The sequence below is a fragment of the Ciconia boyciana genome, chromosome 4 (genome assembly GCF_034638445.1).
Source record: "Ciconia boyciana chromosome 4, ASM3463844v1, whole genome shotgun sequence".
Taxonomy (NCBI): Eukaryota; Metazoa; Chordata; class Aves; order Ciconiiformes; family Ciconiidae; genus Ciconia; species Ciconia boyciana.
This window is the reverse complement of record NC_132937.1, coordinates 9586882-9606194: the sequence shown is the minus strand read 5'-3', so window position 1 is coordinate 9606194 and position 19313 is coordinate 9586882. Positions and strand designations below refer to the sequence as shown.

Below are 19313 nucleotides of genomic sequence, written 5' to 3'. Positions count from 1 at the left end.
ACCAGCAGAAAATTCCTTGTACAGCACTCTCCTTGAAGAACTGGCTTTGGTAAACCTCAAAGAGGTTACCAAAGAGGGAGGCTCTGCACCCGGCCAGGTCAGGGAAAAGGATAATGATGATGATAAAGAAGATATTTTGACCTTAGAGAGGTGACGACTGGTGGTAGCCTGGGCTGCAGTGATCATGCCCTGGTGTAATTCATGATCAAAAGGGATATAGGCCAGGCGAAAAGTATAGTCAAGACCCTAAACCTTAGGAAAGCGAACTTTCAGTTGTTTAAAGGACTAGTGGATGGGACCCTGTCGTGGTTTAACCCCAGCTGGCAACTAAGCACCACACAGCCGCTCGCTCACTCCCCCCACCCAGTGGGATGGGGGAGAGAATCGGAAGAGTAAAAGTGAGAAAACTCATAGGTTGAGATAAAGACAGTTTAATAGGGAAAGCAAAACTTGCGCATGCGAGCAAAGCAAAACAAGGAATTCATTCACTACTTCCCATCGGCAGGCAGGTGTTCAGCCCTCTCCAGGAAAACAGGGCTCCATCACCCGTAATGGTTACTTGGGAAGACAAACACCATCACTCCAAATGTCCCCCCTTCTTTCTTCTTCCCCCAGCTTTATATGCTGAGCATGATGTCATATGGTCTGGAATATCCTTTTGGTCAGTTGGGGTCAGCTGTCCCAGCTGTGTCCCCTCCCAACTTCTTGTACACCCCCAGCCTACTCGTAGGCAGGGTGGTGTGAGAAGCAGAAAAGGCCTTGACTCTGTGTAAGCGCTGCTCAGCAATAGCTAAAACATCCCTGTATTATCAACACTGTTTTCAGCACAAATCCGAAACATAGCCTCATACTAGCTTCTATGAAGAAAATTAACTCTATCCCAGCCAAAACCAGCACACATGGTAAAATGAATAAATAGTTATGATTTTCAAATAAATAATAAAAAGCAACCTGAAGAGTGTTTTTTCTACTATTCATAACTTTGTGTTTAGATGGCAATATTATATTCTCACTGGGATGAGAATAACTACTGTTTTAGGCTATGTTACATCTGATATTTCTCAATTTCTTAGTTAGTTATTGCTTTCTCCTCTTCTAAGAATCAGTGTCTCCTAATAATATCTGCTTTGCATTGTTTCTCAGCTAGTTGCGTGTTTTTAGGTGCCCTGCTATGCAAACTGCCACACTTGGTTGCTGTCTTCACTACAGTCTAGGAGCTGTGATTTGGCTGTTATATAGGCCTCTCCCTAGCACCAGCTAAAAGGGTGCTTCGCCTTCCCTAATCAGGGGTCAGCTAGAACAAAGGCTGTAGGCACACTTTGATGAGGACAGCTGACTTTTTTAGAAGCTGCTAGAGCTGTCCTTACCTTATCCTTAGCCTTAATGGACAGCAGCAGGCACCCTCAAGTTTCTCTGAGGGTTCCCAGGAGTTTCCAGATCCCAGACAAAGTGTCCAGAAATTCAAGGAGATCTCAAGAAGACCTCAGAGAAGCAGAGCCCAGAAACTGCTGCACAAACTGCTGCATCTGTTGGCTGCCTCTTTGTGCTGTGATCCACACTAATCATTCTTGACAATAAGGATGTGTTGCACAAACACTCATGGACAGACTGTTTGTTTAAAAAAACCAGCTAATTTATTGGGATATTTTGCATAGGAAAATGTTTACATGACAAATTGTATTGGGTGTACGTGGCAAGGTTTTGGCGGGCAGGGGGCTGCAAGGGTGGCCTCTGTGAGAAGACGTCAAAGGCTGCCTGTGCCAGACACAGCCAGTTCCAGGCAGCTCCACAAGAGACCCACCGCAGGCCAAAGCTGAGCCAATCAGCAAAGTTGGTGGCACCCCTGTGAAAACATATTTAAGAAAGGGCAAAAACACCAGACAGGCAGAGGAGGAGAGAAAAAAAGAGTGAGAAACAGCAGAGGGAATATCAAGGTCAGAGAAGAAGAAGGGGGAGGAGGTGTTCCAGGCACTAGAGTAGATATTCCCCTACAGGCCATGGAAGAGACCATGCTGGAGCAGATAGATACTCACTGGCTGTGCTCCCTCCCAGCTTCTTCTGCACCTGGCAGAGCATGGGAAGCTGAAAAGTCCTTGACTAGTGTAAACATTACTTAGCAACAGCTAAAACATCAATGTGTTTTCAACATTATTCTCATACTAAATTCAAAACAGCACTGTATTAGCTACTAGGAAGAAAATTAACTCTATCCCAGCTGAAACCAGGACACCCATGGAGAGGACCCATGCTGGAACAGGGGAAAAGTGTGAGGAGGAAGGAGCAGCGGAGAGGAACTGTTATGTACTGACTGTAATCCCCCATCCTCCCAGTGCTGCTCGGGGGTAGGGTGGGTAGAAGAGCCTGGAATGAAGGAATGAAGTTGAGCCTGGGAAAAGAGGGGGTGTAACCAGATGTAACCAAAAAGATTAGTTCGTTCTTTTGTAACTAAGCAACATAGAGATAGGAGGGGGGTAGGCAATGCTTTAATGTTGTGTTTGTACACCTATGGCTATGGATATGCTACTATGCCCAAAGACAATTGGACGAGCAGTATTACGGCCATGCTGCTATGCTCCCAGTACAGCCCCATCCCATCTTGACAATGAGTCGAGGGGTAGTTAGAATAATTGGTTTGTGTTAGAATAGGAATAAGGGTGCCAAATCATTGTTAGGGACCATGCACCATGAAGAAGGGAAGCAAGTTACATAAGCAAGGTGATATTGCGCATGCCCAGAAGAAGGGGTCAACTAAAGGACACACCTGTACAACCACCCAGGACCACCAGAGACCCCCACGGAAGCCCCTCGGAGCTCAAGGACGCATGCGTAATGACCATGCAAATATGATAATTAGTTCTGGGAAATAGAATGAATCTGCGTGATCATTCTGGGAAATTTGATGCATATGTATGTAATTGAAGAATATAAGTTTCGGATGATGTAACCTGCGGTATGCACGCTAGGTGGAACAATCCCCCGTGCATCTGGCGCCGTAATAAAGAATGCTTGTTTCTTAATACTACATTGGTGTTAAGGAGTTTGATTCCCGATTTCGGTGACAGGGGGATGAGGTGTTATTGTAATTTTTGTCTTCATTTCTCAGTGCCCAAATCTCTTTTAATTGGCAATAAAATAAATTAATTTTCCCCAAGTCAAGTCTTTTTTGCCCATGACAGTAACTGGTAAACAATCTCCCTGTCTTTACCTCGACCCATTGTCACCAAAATCAGGAATGAAACTCCTTAACACCAATGTAGCATTAAGAAGCAGGCATTCTTTATTTCGGTGCTGGATGTACGGGGGATCGTTCTACCTAGCGTGCATACCGCAGGTTACATCAACCAACGCTTATATTGTCCAATTCTCACCAAAATTGGGAATCAAACTCCTTAACACCAATGTAATATTAAGAAGCAGGCATTCTTTAGTACAGCGCCGGATGCACGGGGGATCGTTCCACCTAGCGTGCATACCGCAGGTTACATCAGCCGAAACTTATATTGTCCAATTACATACATATACATCAAATTTCCCAGAATGATCATGCATATTCATTCTATTTCCCAGAACTAATTATCATATTTGCATGGTCATTAGGCATGCGTCCTTGAGCTCCGAGGGGCTTCCGTGGGGGTCTCTGGTGGTCCTTGGTGGTCGTACAGGTGTGTCCTCTAGTTGACCCCTTCTTATGGGCATGCGCAATATCACCTTGCTTATGTAACTTGCTTCCCTTCTTCATGGTGCATGGTCCCTAACAATGATTTGGCACCCTTAACACAAACCAATTATTCTAACTACCCTCGACTCATTGTCAAGATGGGATGGGGCTGTACTGGGAGCATAGCAGCATGTCCGTACTACTCCTCGTCCTATTGTCTTTGGGCATGGCAGCATATCCATAGCCATAGGTGTACAAACACAATATTAAAGCATTGCCTACCCCACTCCTATCTCTATGTTGCTTAGTTACAAAAGAACAAAGTAATCACTTTAGTTATTTGGTTACACCATGAGGTTTTTTCATCTCCTATCTTGTTGTGGAGGAGGAGTGAGAGGGTGGACACCTGGCTCCTGGCCAAGGTTAACCCACCACATGAATCAAATCTCTCTAACAAACAGGCTGATTGGTTGCTGTCTGGATGGCAACAGGATCCTCCATTGTAAGGCTCCTTGTAATGATGCCTTCAGTTGGATCAGTTGAGAGTCCCTGAACTAATTTTTTAGTGAATTCTTATAATCCAGATGGCTCATCCTACGTGACCACTCCAATGCATGCATGAGCCGTTGCTATTGATTATCTCCTCTTAACTATGTACAAAAGACTGTCCTATGTGACCATTTCTGCATCTGCAAGAACAGTTTCTACTGACTATTTACAAGTATCTTATCTATGTAGTTAGATCAATTCTACAGCAGGAACTGCCTGGGGGAGTCACTCAGACTGCCAGATTCTCCACCAAGGATCTTAATCAACATATTGAAGCATATTAGTGCCTATCAATTGGCCCATGCACAACAGGGGCTGCCTGTGGGAAGCTCCTGGACTATCTGAACTTCCCACTGGGAGAGGTCCTGTAACAATTAGTCAAATGCTTTGCTGTGAAGGGGCCAGGAGTTGTCAATCGCCTTGTCTCAATTCAGTCCATTGTCTCATGTAGCAGAGACTAGCTGGGGAGCTCCTGGACTACCCAGGGAACTGATGACTAGGCCCACTGCATATACACACAAGCACAGCCTTGATACCCAGCTACACCACAATTATAACTTTAATTTCCTCCTTATATAACAATTATAAATTAAATTCCATAGAACTTACCATAGGTGGCAGTGGGTTGTTTTAGTGGATTTTGCAATGTGTATGCATCTCCTCTAAAAGTTAAATGGAGGCTACTGCTTTCATTTTGTACTGGCCACACATGGCTGATAATTATTTGGGTGTCTTGCATCCTAGTCTTGACAGAAATTACTGTACCCGAAACTGAAAAACCCTTCTGCCTTTTCTAGTACCCTGAGCACACGTTCCCATGTAAATAACACCAGAAAGAATATGAAGCTAAATAACGACTGATGTTTAAATTAACAGTGAAGCTTTCAAGATTTAAAACCACATTTACATGAAAAAATGTGTTGTCCTAAATAAAACTATTCTTATTTCATCTTTATGACATAGACCATAATAATAGCAATTAAAAACCCTGTGAAATTGTATTGGGTTTATGTGGCAAGGTTTTGATAGCAGAAGGCGGGGCGGCTGCAGGGGGTGCTTCTGCGAGAAGAGATCTGGAGCTGCCCCCATGTTGGACAGAGCCAGTTCCAGCCAGCTCCAAGACAGACCCGCTGCTGGCCAAAGCTGAACCAATGAATGATGCTGGTGGTGCTTCTGTGATAACATATTTAAGAAAGGGTAAAAAATGTTGTGCAGCAGCAGCTGGGAGAGAGGAGTGAGAAAATGTGAGAGGAACAACCCTGCAGACACCAAGGTCAGTGAAGAAGGAGGGGGAGGAGTTGCTCCAGAGCAAAGATTCCCCTCCAGCCCGTGCTGAAGATCATGGTGATGCAGGTTGCCCCTCTACAGCCCATGGAGGTCCACGGTGGAGCAGATATCCACCCTGCAGCCCATGGAGGACCCCATGCCACAGCAGGTAGGTATGTCCTGACTGCAGCCCGTGGAGAGCTCATGCCAGAGCAGGTTTTCTGGCAGGACCTGTGACCCCGTGGGGGACCCACACTGGAGCAGTTCTTGAAGAACTGCAGCCTGTGGGAAGGACCGACATTGGAGAAGGTTGTGAAGAACTGTCTCCTGTGGGAGGGACCCCAAGGTGGAGCAGGGAATGTGTGAGGAGGAAGGAGTGGCAGAGACGAATTGTAATGAACTGATCACAACCCCCATTCCCTGTCCCCCTGCCCCCTTCAGGGTGGGGGGAGGAGGTAGAAGAGTCAGGAGTGAAATTGAGCCTGGGAAGGAGGGGGGTGGTGGGAAGGTGCTTTTAGGTTTTGGGTTTTTTTTTTCACTATCCTACTCTATTTTTATTTGGCAATAAATTAAATTAATTTCCCCAAGTTGAGTCTGTTTTGCCCATGATGGTAATTGGTGAGTGATCTCTCTGTTTTCATCTCGACCCACGAGCTTCCCCTGTCTTGCTGAGGAGAGGGAGTGAGAGAGCTGCTTGGTGGGCACCTGGCAGCCAGACAATGTTAACCCACTACAGAAATCTAGATTCACTTCAAAGCCTGCTTGTGAGCACAAATGCTAACAGTTTTAAATAAGCTGTAGCAGGTGGATCAATTTTTGTAGTTTACAACTGGTATCCATTTTTTAGGTTCAAGCCATCTATCTAGGTTTAATGGCCATTTATTACATTTATGTACTACTTACTTAAGTAGTCTGTAACAATTTAACAATTTCAGTGTAGTGAAATCATGCATGAGGGGTGTTCAGACTAACAGGGAGATTCTACCAATTTTTTTACTATTTTTTTCTTTCCTAAAATACAATTATGGGATTACTTGAGGAGGAAGTGCATAACCAAAAGACATGCTCTTAAGCATTTTTTCCATTTGAAAATGGAGGGTTTAAAACTTTTTAAAAAAATTAACTTTGAAGATTATGTCCTTGAACAAAATAAGTTTACAGCAAAGTGAATGTACTCACCAATTAACTGAAGCTCACATATGATTCTTGACTTTCTACTTTAAAAGCAAGAAAAAAATATTGAAAGTGATTTTAATGTCTGATAAATTTTTGTTTAACTAAAGTAGTGACGGCTATAAGCAATGACACATTACAAATTTTTTTTCCAAATAACTGTGTTGGGAGACCTGTGTCTAAGGAGACCTTGCAATGACCTGTGCCTGATCTGTATTTTGTCAAGCATTCTTACAAGATCTTTGATCAGTCCTCTTATGGTCCAAAGCAACATGGACCACAAAGATGTATAAACATGCTGTATGTGAAATTACAAAATAAAAGTATCCACATTTCAAAACTTCAAAAACAGTGAGAAATTGTTAGGGAAGAGCTTTAGGTACATCTTCCACAAGGAAACCATGTAATAATGCAGCTTTACAAATTAGATTGTTTTTTCTACTTTTTTTTTTAAGTGTCTTTGCTCAATGGGAAGAGGGAGACTTTTTTTCCACAGCGTACAGGCTCTGTACATGTATTCAATTGCATGTTAGCCAAAAGCTGTTCCCAGCTTCTAATTATTTTGGTTCAGTACAGCTTAGTCCTTACTTAAGTTTGTGCGTATGTATTTTACTGAATATGTTTGTTTTGGCTTAATGAACCAGTGCTAATTTTGTTATCTTTAAGCATTTAAAAAAATAATCTGGGTGAAGTTATTGCTGGCACACTGAAAAATGTCTCTCTGCTGCTTATTGTCTTGAATATAAGATCTGTCTGATACAGATGTTTGGCAAGTAAATATGTCTGCCATGTAAAAATAGTTTCTGGCTGGTACAGTTGTCTATATTTATTTTTAATGTTCATAGGAACTGGGTTTTCATTTTAATGAATTTTTTTCCTTCCCCTCCCTCACTTCTCTTGTAGGTAGCATTGGCACTTCGTTTCAATGCCAGTCAATCCATCAAGATCACATTTGCAGCAATGAAAGTGACAAGGTGAGGTTTGCATAAATGTTCCATTTACAAGGTGCATTTTTTTATGAATCACATTGATTTTACTGTAGTAACAGTGTTTGTTTTCCGGGCCCAGCAGCTAACTTTCAGTGTTACACTTTGAAATCTCTCTGGCTTTTTAAGAAGTATATGTACTTACTTCACTCAAGACAATCTTTTTAGTTGATTAAAAAGAGATTTGTCTTGTAGCATATTTTTCTTCTTGCTTGCGTTCCCTTGCTATTCTAAATATTTGTGGTTTACCATACTGACCCTCACAGGTAATAAAGAGTGGTAATGTCATAGAATCATAGAATAGTTTGGGTTGGAAGGGACCTTTAAAGGTCATCTAGTCCAACCCCCCTGCAGTGAGCAGGGAATGTCATTGTTAATATGTTAGGCACAGTAACATGTCTTACTCCTATCACTTGTGTCTTCTGAGGTTTGAGCTAGTTAACAATGCTGAGAGATTTTTTGCAATGGTGTTCTTTTCTTTTCTATATTTGGAGATGGCAACTCCAGGTTTTACAGACAGGAACCTATTGTTCATTACTGTAGCTTTAAAATATCATCCTATCTAGCACCATCCAAGTGTTTTTCCTAATCTTTTAGCAAGAGATCATGCTCGCACACCGGATTGCTTTCAGTCTGTAGAGATATGCATTGGAATTTTTGTGTTCAGTGATATATCAGTAATGTATATGTGGGCTATATGATATATCAGTAATATATGATATATCAGTAATATATGTATGGAATACAGAAGGGAAAAGTTTTCAGGTTGAATTACTGTCAAGACTTGCTTTCATGTTTCTGTTCTTTTTCGTGTTTTTTCCTTAACAGTTCCTCTCCTTAATAACACAAATTGATTAACATTAGTCCAATATGTAACGTGTTACATCATTATTTTCAAGTTTGATACTGTATAATAAGCTTTCTTGCTGCCTTGAGAAGCCTGGGAAAGGGCATGTATTAGTCAAATTTAATTAATCTTTCTTGGAAGTTGGAATGCTAGCTGCCTGTCAGTGCTTTGATAACTGCACAAATCCTTGTGTTTTGAATTGGTGGAATAATGAGGAGGAGTTAGGCATTGCGGGAGTGAAAGGGTTAACAAGATTAAAGTACGGAGGGTCCGGGTCATGTCCGAGGGAAGGAGGCTGTGCGTCTGGAGCAGGGGTGGACGGGATTGGAGGGAGGTAGGCGAGCGCGTGACTTTTGTTGTGAAGGAAGGAACTGCAAGGTGGTAAGAAGATAGCTGAAGGGACGCATGAATAAGACATATAAACCAATAAGAGTTCTCTCAGTAGTACATGTGTAAACAATTAGAAAGTATATAAGCTGTGGAATATTTCAATAAGGGGTCTTCGATTTACTCTCTGTCGGAGTCCGTGCATCAATCTGCTACAGAATAACTTAAGACTCAGTTTGTTTATAGCATTTTCAGCTCATTCCAAAACCAAGTTTCTTTTCAGAATGACTCTGCATTTTTTCATAATTTGGAAGTATGTTCAGATTTGGAGTCTAGTTATCTTTCAAATATTGGACAAACATGCTAGTTACAACTTGGTAAAAAAAAAAAATTAAAGTTTCCAGTTGATTTGGTGGTCATTGTCAGGGAGCAGCAAGACTGGCTGCTCCACAAGAGCAGGCGAGCTGGGAGCTGAGGGTGACAGCAAGGCAGAGGCAGTGGCCTCAACACCAAGGGGTGCAGTCTCGTAGCACCTGAGCAAGGAGAGCAAAGCAGGTCTGGTGACAGTGACCAGGGTCAGTTACGGTCCAGTGATAAGCAAGGCCATAGTAATAAGGCAGGTCCGAGGTCAAGCCAGGAAATCAAGTCAGCAAGGCAAGGACAGGATCAACAAGTTACATGGCCAGGTACAAGTGTACATAGCATACCTACAGTGTAGCTCAGACAAGGACCAAGGTCCAATGGCCTGAACTTAAATGGAGCTCCTGAGTGAAAGGGGTAGCCCCTGCACTGAGGCTTTTCCCAGCTCTTTCTCAGCAGTCTGATCCCAGGTTACAGAACTGTGCTATGTCAGAGCTGGCCTTGAGTGCAGGCAGACAAACCCTTGGTGGGGAGGGGGGAAGAGGTCGCAGAGTCTGTTGGTGCACTCTGGGCCTTGGCAGTCATACGCTATGGTAGAATAAGACAGTTACTTTCCCTAATGGTGTTTCCAAGGTCTGAAAAGCTTCTTTCTAACTATAAAAGGAGGACAAAAAATAGTCCAATTACTTTAAACTATTTTATTTTTCTATGGTGTTGGATCTACTTTCAAGGAAAGTTAGGGATTATGTTGTAGCTTTGCCTTATGTAATGAGCTTCTTCAATAGCAAGCCTTTGCTGTCTGTCTTGGAAGCCTGACAGGGTTGAAGGTCACTTCTAGGTGATACATCAGAAGTGTGGAACAGATGGTGGAAATGTGGAAGAGACAAAAGTATTAGAGTTGAAGATTCTGTGGTCAGGATTCAGTTGTACAGTCACTGTGTGCTGTTGCATACTCACACACTGAGTGTTACTTAAAGAAATCGATTTATTGTAGTCTTCTGCATAGGGTAACACTCATTTGGGGAATCGCTCAAACAGGATGGCCAGTTGTTGTCTGGATGTTGACAGGTGTCTCAATTGCAAGGGTCCTTGTAATCTTCAGCTGGATCAGATGAGACTCCCTAAACTGTTGTTCTGTAAATTCTCATAATCTAGCTGTCTCCTGGTCCTACAATACTGCTCTAGCATATGCATGATCAGTTTCTATTGAGTAGTTAAACTATCTTAACTATGTACATCTTAACTATTATCCTATCCAATAATAAACATATCTAAACATACAAATAGCATCTATCAATTGGTCAGTTACTTTATCTGTGCAAAGCAGGAATTGCCTCTGGAGTTCCTGTCAATCTATTGATTATCTTATCAAATGAAGCCAGGACTGCCTGGGAAGGGGGGTCCTTTATCAATTGGTCAATTATCTCATCTAGGCAGAAACTGTCTGGGGGGTTCCTGGGAGTGTTCTATTGATGACTAAATGGGCTGAGTATGTACATAGGCACAGGCTTTATACCCAGCTGCATTAATTATATTTGTAGTGTAATTTTAAATTCCACAGGTTTTGCCAAATTGCCAATACATCTGTTGGTAGTAATGTTTGTAGAAAGCAGTAAAATTAAGATTTTTTAGATCCTTTTACATGTTGCATATTCATAAATTTCTTTTGTTCCTTGTGAACTATATTCTAAGTGGATTTGTGGGGGAGAGGAGAAAGCAGTGGTAAATTCCTTTCAGAGCTACACTAATGTACCAACTTCCATATTGGAACTTCCTTCCTTTTTAACACTCCTCCCTTTCTGCCATTATGGTGAAGATCATCTTTTTATTAGTGGTTGGGTTAAGACAAAATTCAAGGAAGATAATAATGTATGTTCAATTAAAAAACTGTTTTAATTTCAGTTGAAAATTCTATTTTTGGTATGTCACAAAATTTTGGGAGGGTGGGGGAAAACACAGCAGGTTTAAATTCCAGAAGACTACATAACCTTTTTTGAGTTGCATAGCATATGATCTGTTTCCATATTGACAGAACAAAGGGACTAGAACTTTTTTGGGTTTGATGTTTGTTGGAAGGCAGGAGGGGGGAATCCACCTTTCTTATTGGTATTGATTCTGTATCAAATTAGAACACCAAGTTGTAAAAGCTGATAAAAGTAAAACTTGTCCAAAACACAGGAAGAATGCATTTTGGAAGCATTGCAGAGATATATGTGCTTTTGTCCCCAAATGTCAGTTTTATGTTTGATTTTTCTATGAGAAAATGTGAAACTGTCTTGCACTTTATAGGAGAATCTGGTGATTTCCCCAGTAAAATGATTGTTTCTTCTCAAGAATGTTCACAATTCTACCAAACTTGAGCTATAATACTGCTTTCTAAAAGCAGTGGGTAGCAATAGTAGGGTATAATAGCAATCTCCTACCCCTTTCTCCCAATACTCCATGTGTGTCTATGTGAACAAGGATTTCCACACCAATTACTTAATTTTGTTGACTCAGCACACAAGAATCTTGAATTCATGTTCACTGAGATCAGCAGGAAACTGAAGACTAGGATTTCTTCATGTGTGGCCTCATGGCATTAAAAAAAGAGAGTCATTGTTTGGTAATACAAAGAACCTGCTTAACCTCACAGCATCAAAAAGCAACATTTTGCAACTTATCCCTTAAAAAGATGTAGTATTTCATATATATATATACAATACAGTTTTCCATTGTATGTGGTGTTGTAAAATGATTATAAACAAGTCTTAAATTACTGTTTTGGAGGTGGAAACTTTCAAGTATCAATGCATGAATTGGATGGACCCTTTTTTACACCTGTAATTTCTTTGATTTTTTCTTTGAAGTGTAACATGCCATCTATATTTAATACCAATGTTTTTTAAATGAATAGAATAATAATATAAAGTGAGTGGAATTGTTATTCTTAAAGAAATGACAAAAATGGAGAAAATGCTGTTGCTTAAAATATTACTTTGCTTTAAACTCCAACAATGGCTTCCCATTAAAGGTAAATCGAGAGATATATTATTTTTCAGTGCCTTTCAACCATATTCAGTTTATTTTCTTTAAACATTTTTCCTCCATTAGCTTTTTATTTCAACACTGGTATAATTCCACAAAAAGATGCTTCCACTAGTTGAAAAGAAACTGTATTCTACAATACCTCTCTGATTGCCAGCTGTCTTTAGATTAGTGCAAGAACAATCTGATTGGAGGTTACTTTTTTTTTCTAAGACTTTGTGTTTCACAGTGGAAAGTACTGCATAATGCAGCTTGTCATGCTATGTTTACTTACAGAAAATGCAAATTTGAAATTTCTGAAATCACTGGGTCCTTATGGTCTAAGTATTTCTATGTCATACATGGTTAGACCTTCTCCCAGTCTTGGGCAAGACTGGGCAATCAGTTAACTGATTGCCTGCTCATTTAATTTCTCAGTATTCTTATTTGTAAATAAACCTACAAAGATGCAACTTGTAACTACTTTTGGAATGTGTCTTTCAGAGACCTCATCCAGCTATCTATTTCCTTAGTTCCTATGCAAATAAAACCAAACTGACCACCCAATATTAATGTAAAAAATAAAGCACCATAGGAGCAGTGCTGGCACTTAAGAGCTGCCAGATAAGGCACTAAATAAGGGACAGATTCTTCCCTTAAATTAAACATTTATATTGTCACCGAAATTGGGAATCAAACTCCTTAACACCAATGTAGTATTAAGAAGCAGGCATTCTTTATTGCAGCGCTGGATGCACGGGGGATCGCTCCTCCTAGCATGCATACCACAGTTCGCATCAACCAAAACTTATATTCTTCAATCACATACATATACATCAAATTTCCTGGAATTATCATGCATATTCATTCTATTTCCCAGAACTAATTATCATATTCGCGTGGTCATTAGGCATGCGTCCTTGAGCTCCAAGGGGCTTCCGTGGGGGTCTCCGGTGGTCTCTGGTGGTCGTGCAGGTGTGTCCCCTTGTTGACCCCTTTTTCTGCACATGCGCAATCCCACCTGGCTGATGTAACCCATTTCCCTCTCCATGGTCCATGGTTTCTAACGATATGATTGATGCTTGGCTACCCCTATTCCTATTCTAGTACAAACCAACTGTTCTAGTGGGTCAGCTAGTCCTCGACCTATTGTCAAGATGGGCTGGGGCTGTACTGGGAACATAGCAGCATTGTTCATAACCATGATTTATTATGTTCTATTCTATGTTATTCTCCCCCCCCATTGATTACAAAAGTTATCAATTAACTACTTCGGTTACATTTCCCCCCTTTGGAAGTTTTGAAATAATCATTTTTTCAATACTTCCATCTTAAAAATTTCACTATATGCTAATTCATTATTTCCTTAACTAATAACAATTGGAATCCAATTCAATGATCTGTCTTTCACTATATGATGGTGGGAGCGTTGTCAGTGAATCACTTAAATCCGATCTTTTAGCCACTGATTGTATAATCATCCGATTGAAAGTAGTTCTGCTAGTGAGTTCTTTCTTTAAACAGTAGTAAATAAGCGATAATATCAAAAATATTATCAATAATAGTAGTCCAGTGCTAATTAAGGACTTTATCCAGGAGCTCAAGTTCCATCCCAATCCACTAAAAATTTTGTCGAGCCAACTCTCCTGCATATCATGTTGCATTTCTTGAGTATCCTTTTCTATTTGTCCCAGTAAATCCAGATCATGCTCAACATCCTGAGTGACATTTGGGATGTGTATACAACAATGGTCTATTCTCTCTCTCAAGTACCCACAAACTCCATGTTCCTTTAATAAGAGCATATCCAAGGCCATCCAATTTTGCAAAGTCATCCTCGAGGTTGCTTGTAACTGCAAGTTTAATTGTTTAAATCCTTTCCTGGTTACATTAGCCAATCTTTCTACTTGACCAGTTAATTTATACAACCAGGCTTTATTCTTATAAGTTGATAAGGGGGTTAACAGAGACTCCAGAGCCCATCCAATTTTTACTTCAGTCGAAGGTTCATTCCATTCTGCATTATCATCTATTTGTGATCTCTTTATCCGTTCCAATTTTAAATTTTCCAAGCTTCCTTTAAAAGGAGCTTCCTTCCAAATTGGACATAATGTTGGCATCCCCAGAGTAATTTGTTTTACCTTCCCATCCAATTGTAAATGAGTGGTCCAGGTCCCATCACTCATTGCCCAAACTAAATGTCCTGGGCTCTGGATTGTAGATTTTCTACAACTGAATATTGTCCCCCTCTTGGGCTTATATGCATCAGTTAATTGTAAATCACTTCTAAGTCCTCTACATAAACATTCATATTTCAATGCGGCAGCCAAAGGTGGAACATTCTGAATTGCTTTACTAACTGTACTACAATTATATATCTTTTTACAATTCCACCAAAATACAATACTCTCTTTTTCTCGGGATGTACTCCCCTTGTCATTAACTGATGGAAAAGCCGCAAAGGTCATTCCATCCCAAGTAAAGCACCAAGAGGCGTTAGCCATATACTGAAATTGGGATAAGATAGCCATTGACCATACTGATTCCCATAAAACCATTTCTCGTTCGGTTCGGTTAGTCTCTTTACATTTCCATTCCATAATCATTCGACTGACATTCTTCCTAATTGGCTCATCATAAGAACACCAACCTACATTATGATATCTCCCTATCTTAATGAAAACATAATTTAGTAGTTTTTCACAATCTGCTCTATTCCCAGGGGTTTTCCATTTCTTTTTTACATATTTTATTTGCTCTTGCCATCCAACAACAGGAACTTGCTCACAAGAAGTACTGTCATTGTTGGATTTTTCACTACTCAAATTTGTTGTCAAAATTCCCCATGGGATTGATTCACCCACTGCTCTTGGAATTGGGAGGCATGCAGTTATCTGGGTTATATTCTGTAAATTAGCAAATTCTTTTATTAACCCCACCATCAAATTCTCTTCCGGGGTCTTTCTTGGGAGGTATATTAATTGTTCCGCTTCTATTGACAATGGATCCCCCCTTTCCGCCCTCACTTCTGATCGACCTTCTCTTATTCCAAACAATGCTCCCATCATCATCAGTTTCCAGATTAAAATCCATGCCCCTCCCATTCCATGATGGTAACTCCTTTGTCTAAACATATTTTAAAGTCAACTTTGCGGTCTTGGGGTCCCTGTTGATAATCTTCCACGAAGGAGCCCTCTTCACTCGAGTATAATGTATCCACGGTTCCACCCCTTCCACTTTAACTGCAGTATAGGTTGTTAACAGTACTTGGAAGGGTCCTTTCCACTTCTCCTGCAACGGTTCAGAATTACAAGTTCTTATATACACCAAGTCACCCGGCTGATACTGATGTACAGGTGTATCCAAGGCAAGCGATCTAGTCAGCACAATGTACTTCCGAAGTGCTTCGAGGGTCTTTCCTAGAGAAATCAAATACACTTTTAAATCCATTTCCCCCACCACTTTCATATCCCCTGGGATTAGAGGAGTCTGGTAAGGTTTGCCATACAAGATTTCGTATGGACTTATACCATCCCTAGATCTTGGTTGAATCCTAATCCTTAAAAGAGCTAATGGTAAGGCCTGTGGCCATTTTAAAGACACCTCTTGACAGATTTTACTAATTTGTCTCTTCAATGTCTGATTCATTCTTTCAATTTTCCCACTTGACTGTGGTCTCCAGGGAGTATGTAAATCCCACTGTATTCCTAAGATTCTACTCACTTGTTGAACTACTTCTGCTATAAAATGGGGTCTTCTATCTGAAGACATGCCTATTGGCACCCCAAATCTTGGTATTATTTCTTTTAGCAATATTTTAACTACTTCTCTTGCTTTGTTAGTGCGACAAGGAAAAGCCTCCGGCCATCCAGAAAACGTATCAATTAGTACCAATAAGTACTTATATCCACTTTGTCTAGGTAACTCAGAAAAATCAACCTGCCAGTAATCCCCTGGGGAATTACCCTGTTTCGTAACTCCCAAGGGTGCTTTCCTTTGATTCAAGGGATTATTTTTAAGGCAAATTGGACACTTAGCTATTACTGATTTAATTATTCCTGTCATCCCTACACATACCACAGATGGTTTTAAACTAGAAACCATAGCATCTACACCCCAATGTGTTTGCTCATGCCTTTCCCTTGCAAGTTCTAACATAACTTGCGGGGTCACTATTACCTGTTTTTCCGGTGTTACCCACCACCCTTCTGTATTTTGAGATGCTTCTAATTGTTCCGCCAATTGTTCATCCAATTTATTATATTTTGGCCTCAAATTTGGGAGTTTCATCTGTTTTACTGGTACTAGTGCAAGGATACCTCGCTCTGCAGCCTCTTTTGCAGCTTTATCCGCCAGTCGGTTACCTATATTTACGGCCGTCTGTCCAAATTGGTGAGCCTTACAATGCATTACCGCCACCTCCTTTGGTTTCTGCACATCTTCCAGAAGTTGGAGAATCTCCTCTTTATGCTTTATCAGTGATCCCTGGGCCGATAGCAGTCCTCTCTCTTTCCAGATAGCTCCATGAGCATGAATCACACCAGACGCATATTTGGAATCAGTCCATATGTTTACCCTTTTTCCTTCTGCCATCCGTAGAGCCTGCTTTAATGCCATTAATTCTGCTTTCTGCGCCGAGGTATTTGCAGGCAGTGTCCCTGACTCCAATATCTTGTTGGTGGTGACGACAGCATATCCAGCCATTCGTCTTCCTTCTTGCACAAAGCTGCTTCCATCCGTAAACAATTCCAGATCAGGATTAGGCAACGGTTCATCCTTCAGATCCGGTCTGCTAGAATAGACTTGCTCAATAGTTAGCAGGCAATCATGTTCTAAATTCCCCATAGGATTTTCTGTCGATAAAAACATGGCCGGGTTTACAATTGCTGTGGTTTTCAATTCCACATCATCTTGTTCCAATAGAACAACCTGATATTTCAACATTCTGCTAGGGGATAGCCGATGACCCCCCTTTTGCTCCAAAACAGTCATTACCATATGTGGTACATATACTATTATCTTTTGGCCCATAGTCAATTTTCGAGCTTCTTGAATCAGCAATACTGTTGCTGCCACAGCACACAAGCATCCTGGCCATCCTTTACTCATGTTGTCAAGTTGCTTAGAGAAATACCCCACCGGCCGCTTCCAGGATCCCAACCGTTGCGTCAAAACTCCAAGGGCGAGGTGTTGCCTTTCATGCACGAATAGCCCAAAAGGTTTGGTTAGATCAGGTAAACCCAATGCAGGGGCCATCATTAATGCCTTTTTGAGTTCTTTGAATGACTTCCGACATTCAGGTGTCCAAGTCAGATTCTGATCTTTGGATTCTTTTAGGGCTTCATATAATGGTTTCACATATAGCCCATAATTCAGGATCCAGAGTCGACACCATCCGATCATACCCAAAAAGGCTCTGAGTTCCTTTGGACTATTAGGTTCAGGAATTTGACAAATGGCTTCTTTTCTCTCACTCCCTAGTTGTCTCTGTCCTTGAGATATCTCAAATCCCAAATAAATTACTGCTTCTTTCTCGATTTGAGCCTTGTTTCTGGAGACTCTATATCCTCACTGGCACAGGAAATTCAATAGACTAATAGTCATCTCAAAACATTTTTCTTTGCTTTCTGCTGCTACCAAAATGTCATCCACATACTGCAACAATACACCTTCTCCTTGATTCTGTCTTTTCCATACCTCTAATTCCTTTGCCAATTGATTCCCAAATATTGTAGGGCTATTTTTAAATCCCTGTGGAAGTACAGTCCATGTCAATTGCATCTTCCGTCCTGTAGCAGGGCTTTCCCACTCGAAGGCAAATATGTTTTGACTTTCTATATCCAGAGGTATGCAGAAAAAGGCATCCTTTAAATCCAGTACAGTAAACCATCTATGTTTCTCTTTCAAAGCGGTCAGCAAAGTGTATGGATTAGCCACTACTGGGTGTATATCTTGAACTATTTGATTTATAGCCCTTAAATCCTGGACTATCTGATAATCTTTGCTTCCTGATTTCCTGACCGGTAATATAGGAGTATTAAATTCAGATTCACATTCTACTAAAAGCCCATGTTCTAAAAATTTTATAATTAACCCCTCCAACCCCTTTCAAGCCTCCCACTTAATAGGGTATTGTTTTTGTCTTACCGGCTTGGCTCCAGGTTTTAAAGTCACTTTTACCAGCTCTGCCAATTTAGATCGCCCTGGAACTCCACTTGCCCATACCAAAGGGGTTACAGCACTCTCTACTTCTTCTGGAATCTGTTCTTCATTAGGGGAATCCTGTAACATAAACATTCTTGCCTTCATGGCTTTTGATTCTGGTACTAGTAATTTGATCTCCCCATCTTTAAAAGTTATTTCTGCCTCTAATTTACTTAATAAATCTCGTCCTAGCAAAGGTAACGGACATTCTGGCATGTACAAAAACTGGTGAGTCACCCACTGTTTTCCCAATTTAAATTTTAACGGTTTTAAAAAGGGTCGGTTTTCCTTTTGCCCTGTCGCACCAACAACATCTACTGATTCCTGACTAAGTCTCCCTTTACATGTATTTAATACCGAATAAGTAGCCCCTGTATCTATCAAAAATTCTATTTCTTCATTCCCTAGCCTCAATGTAACCAGGGGTTCAGCTAGGGTTGATTCCCCCGGTCTCCTTCATGATTCATCGTCCAAAGTCATCAACTTAATTGCCTGTAGCGAAGGATCTAATTCTCTCAATTTGGGACATTCCCTTTTCCAATGACCACGCTCCTTACAGATAGCGCATTGATCTTCTGCCAATCTGGGAGTTACCCTCCTTTCAAATCCCCTTTCACCAATATTCATCCCTCGTCCTCTTCCTCTACCTCTCCTATTATTTTCAGTCAAAACCGCCAGTAATTTTCCATCCCTTCTTGCTTGCCTCATTTCTTTTTCTTTTTCTCTGTTATTATATACAGTCCAAGCTATTTCAAGCATTTTGCCCAAATCTCTAGATTCAGGTCCCTCCAATTTCTGAAGTTTTTTTCTGATGTCCGGGGCCGATTGACCCATAAATATGGAAGCCAATTGTATCGCTTCTTCTGGCTTGTCCGGGTCCAAATTAGTATATTTTCTAGCAGTCACCTTCAGTCTCTCCATAAAGGCTGAAGGGGAT

The 19313-nt window shown here is 40.9% G+C and overlaps 1 protein-coding gene across 1 annotated transcript in view; it reads left to right on the top strand.

Moving 5' to 3' along the window:
* LOC140651107 (E3 ubiquitin-protein ligase RNF38-like) overlaps window positions 1-19313 on the top strand; it is a 193854-nt gene that overhangs the window by 34266 nt on the left and 140275 nt on the right. The window contains 1 exon segment of the mRNA XM_072860208.1: window positions 7550-7620. Within this exon segment, the coding sequence (XP_072716309.1) occupies window positions 7550-7620 (71 nt within the window).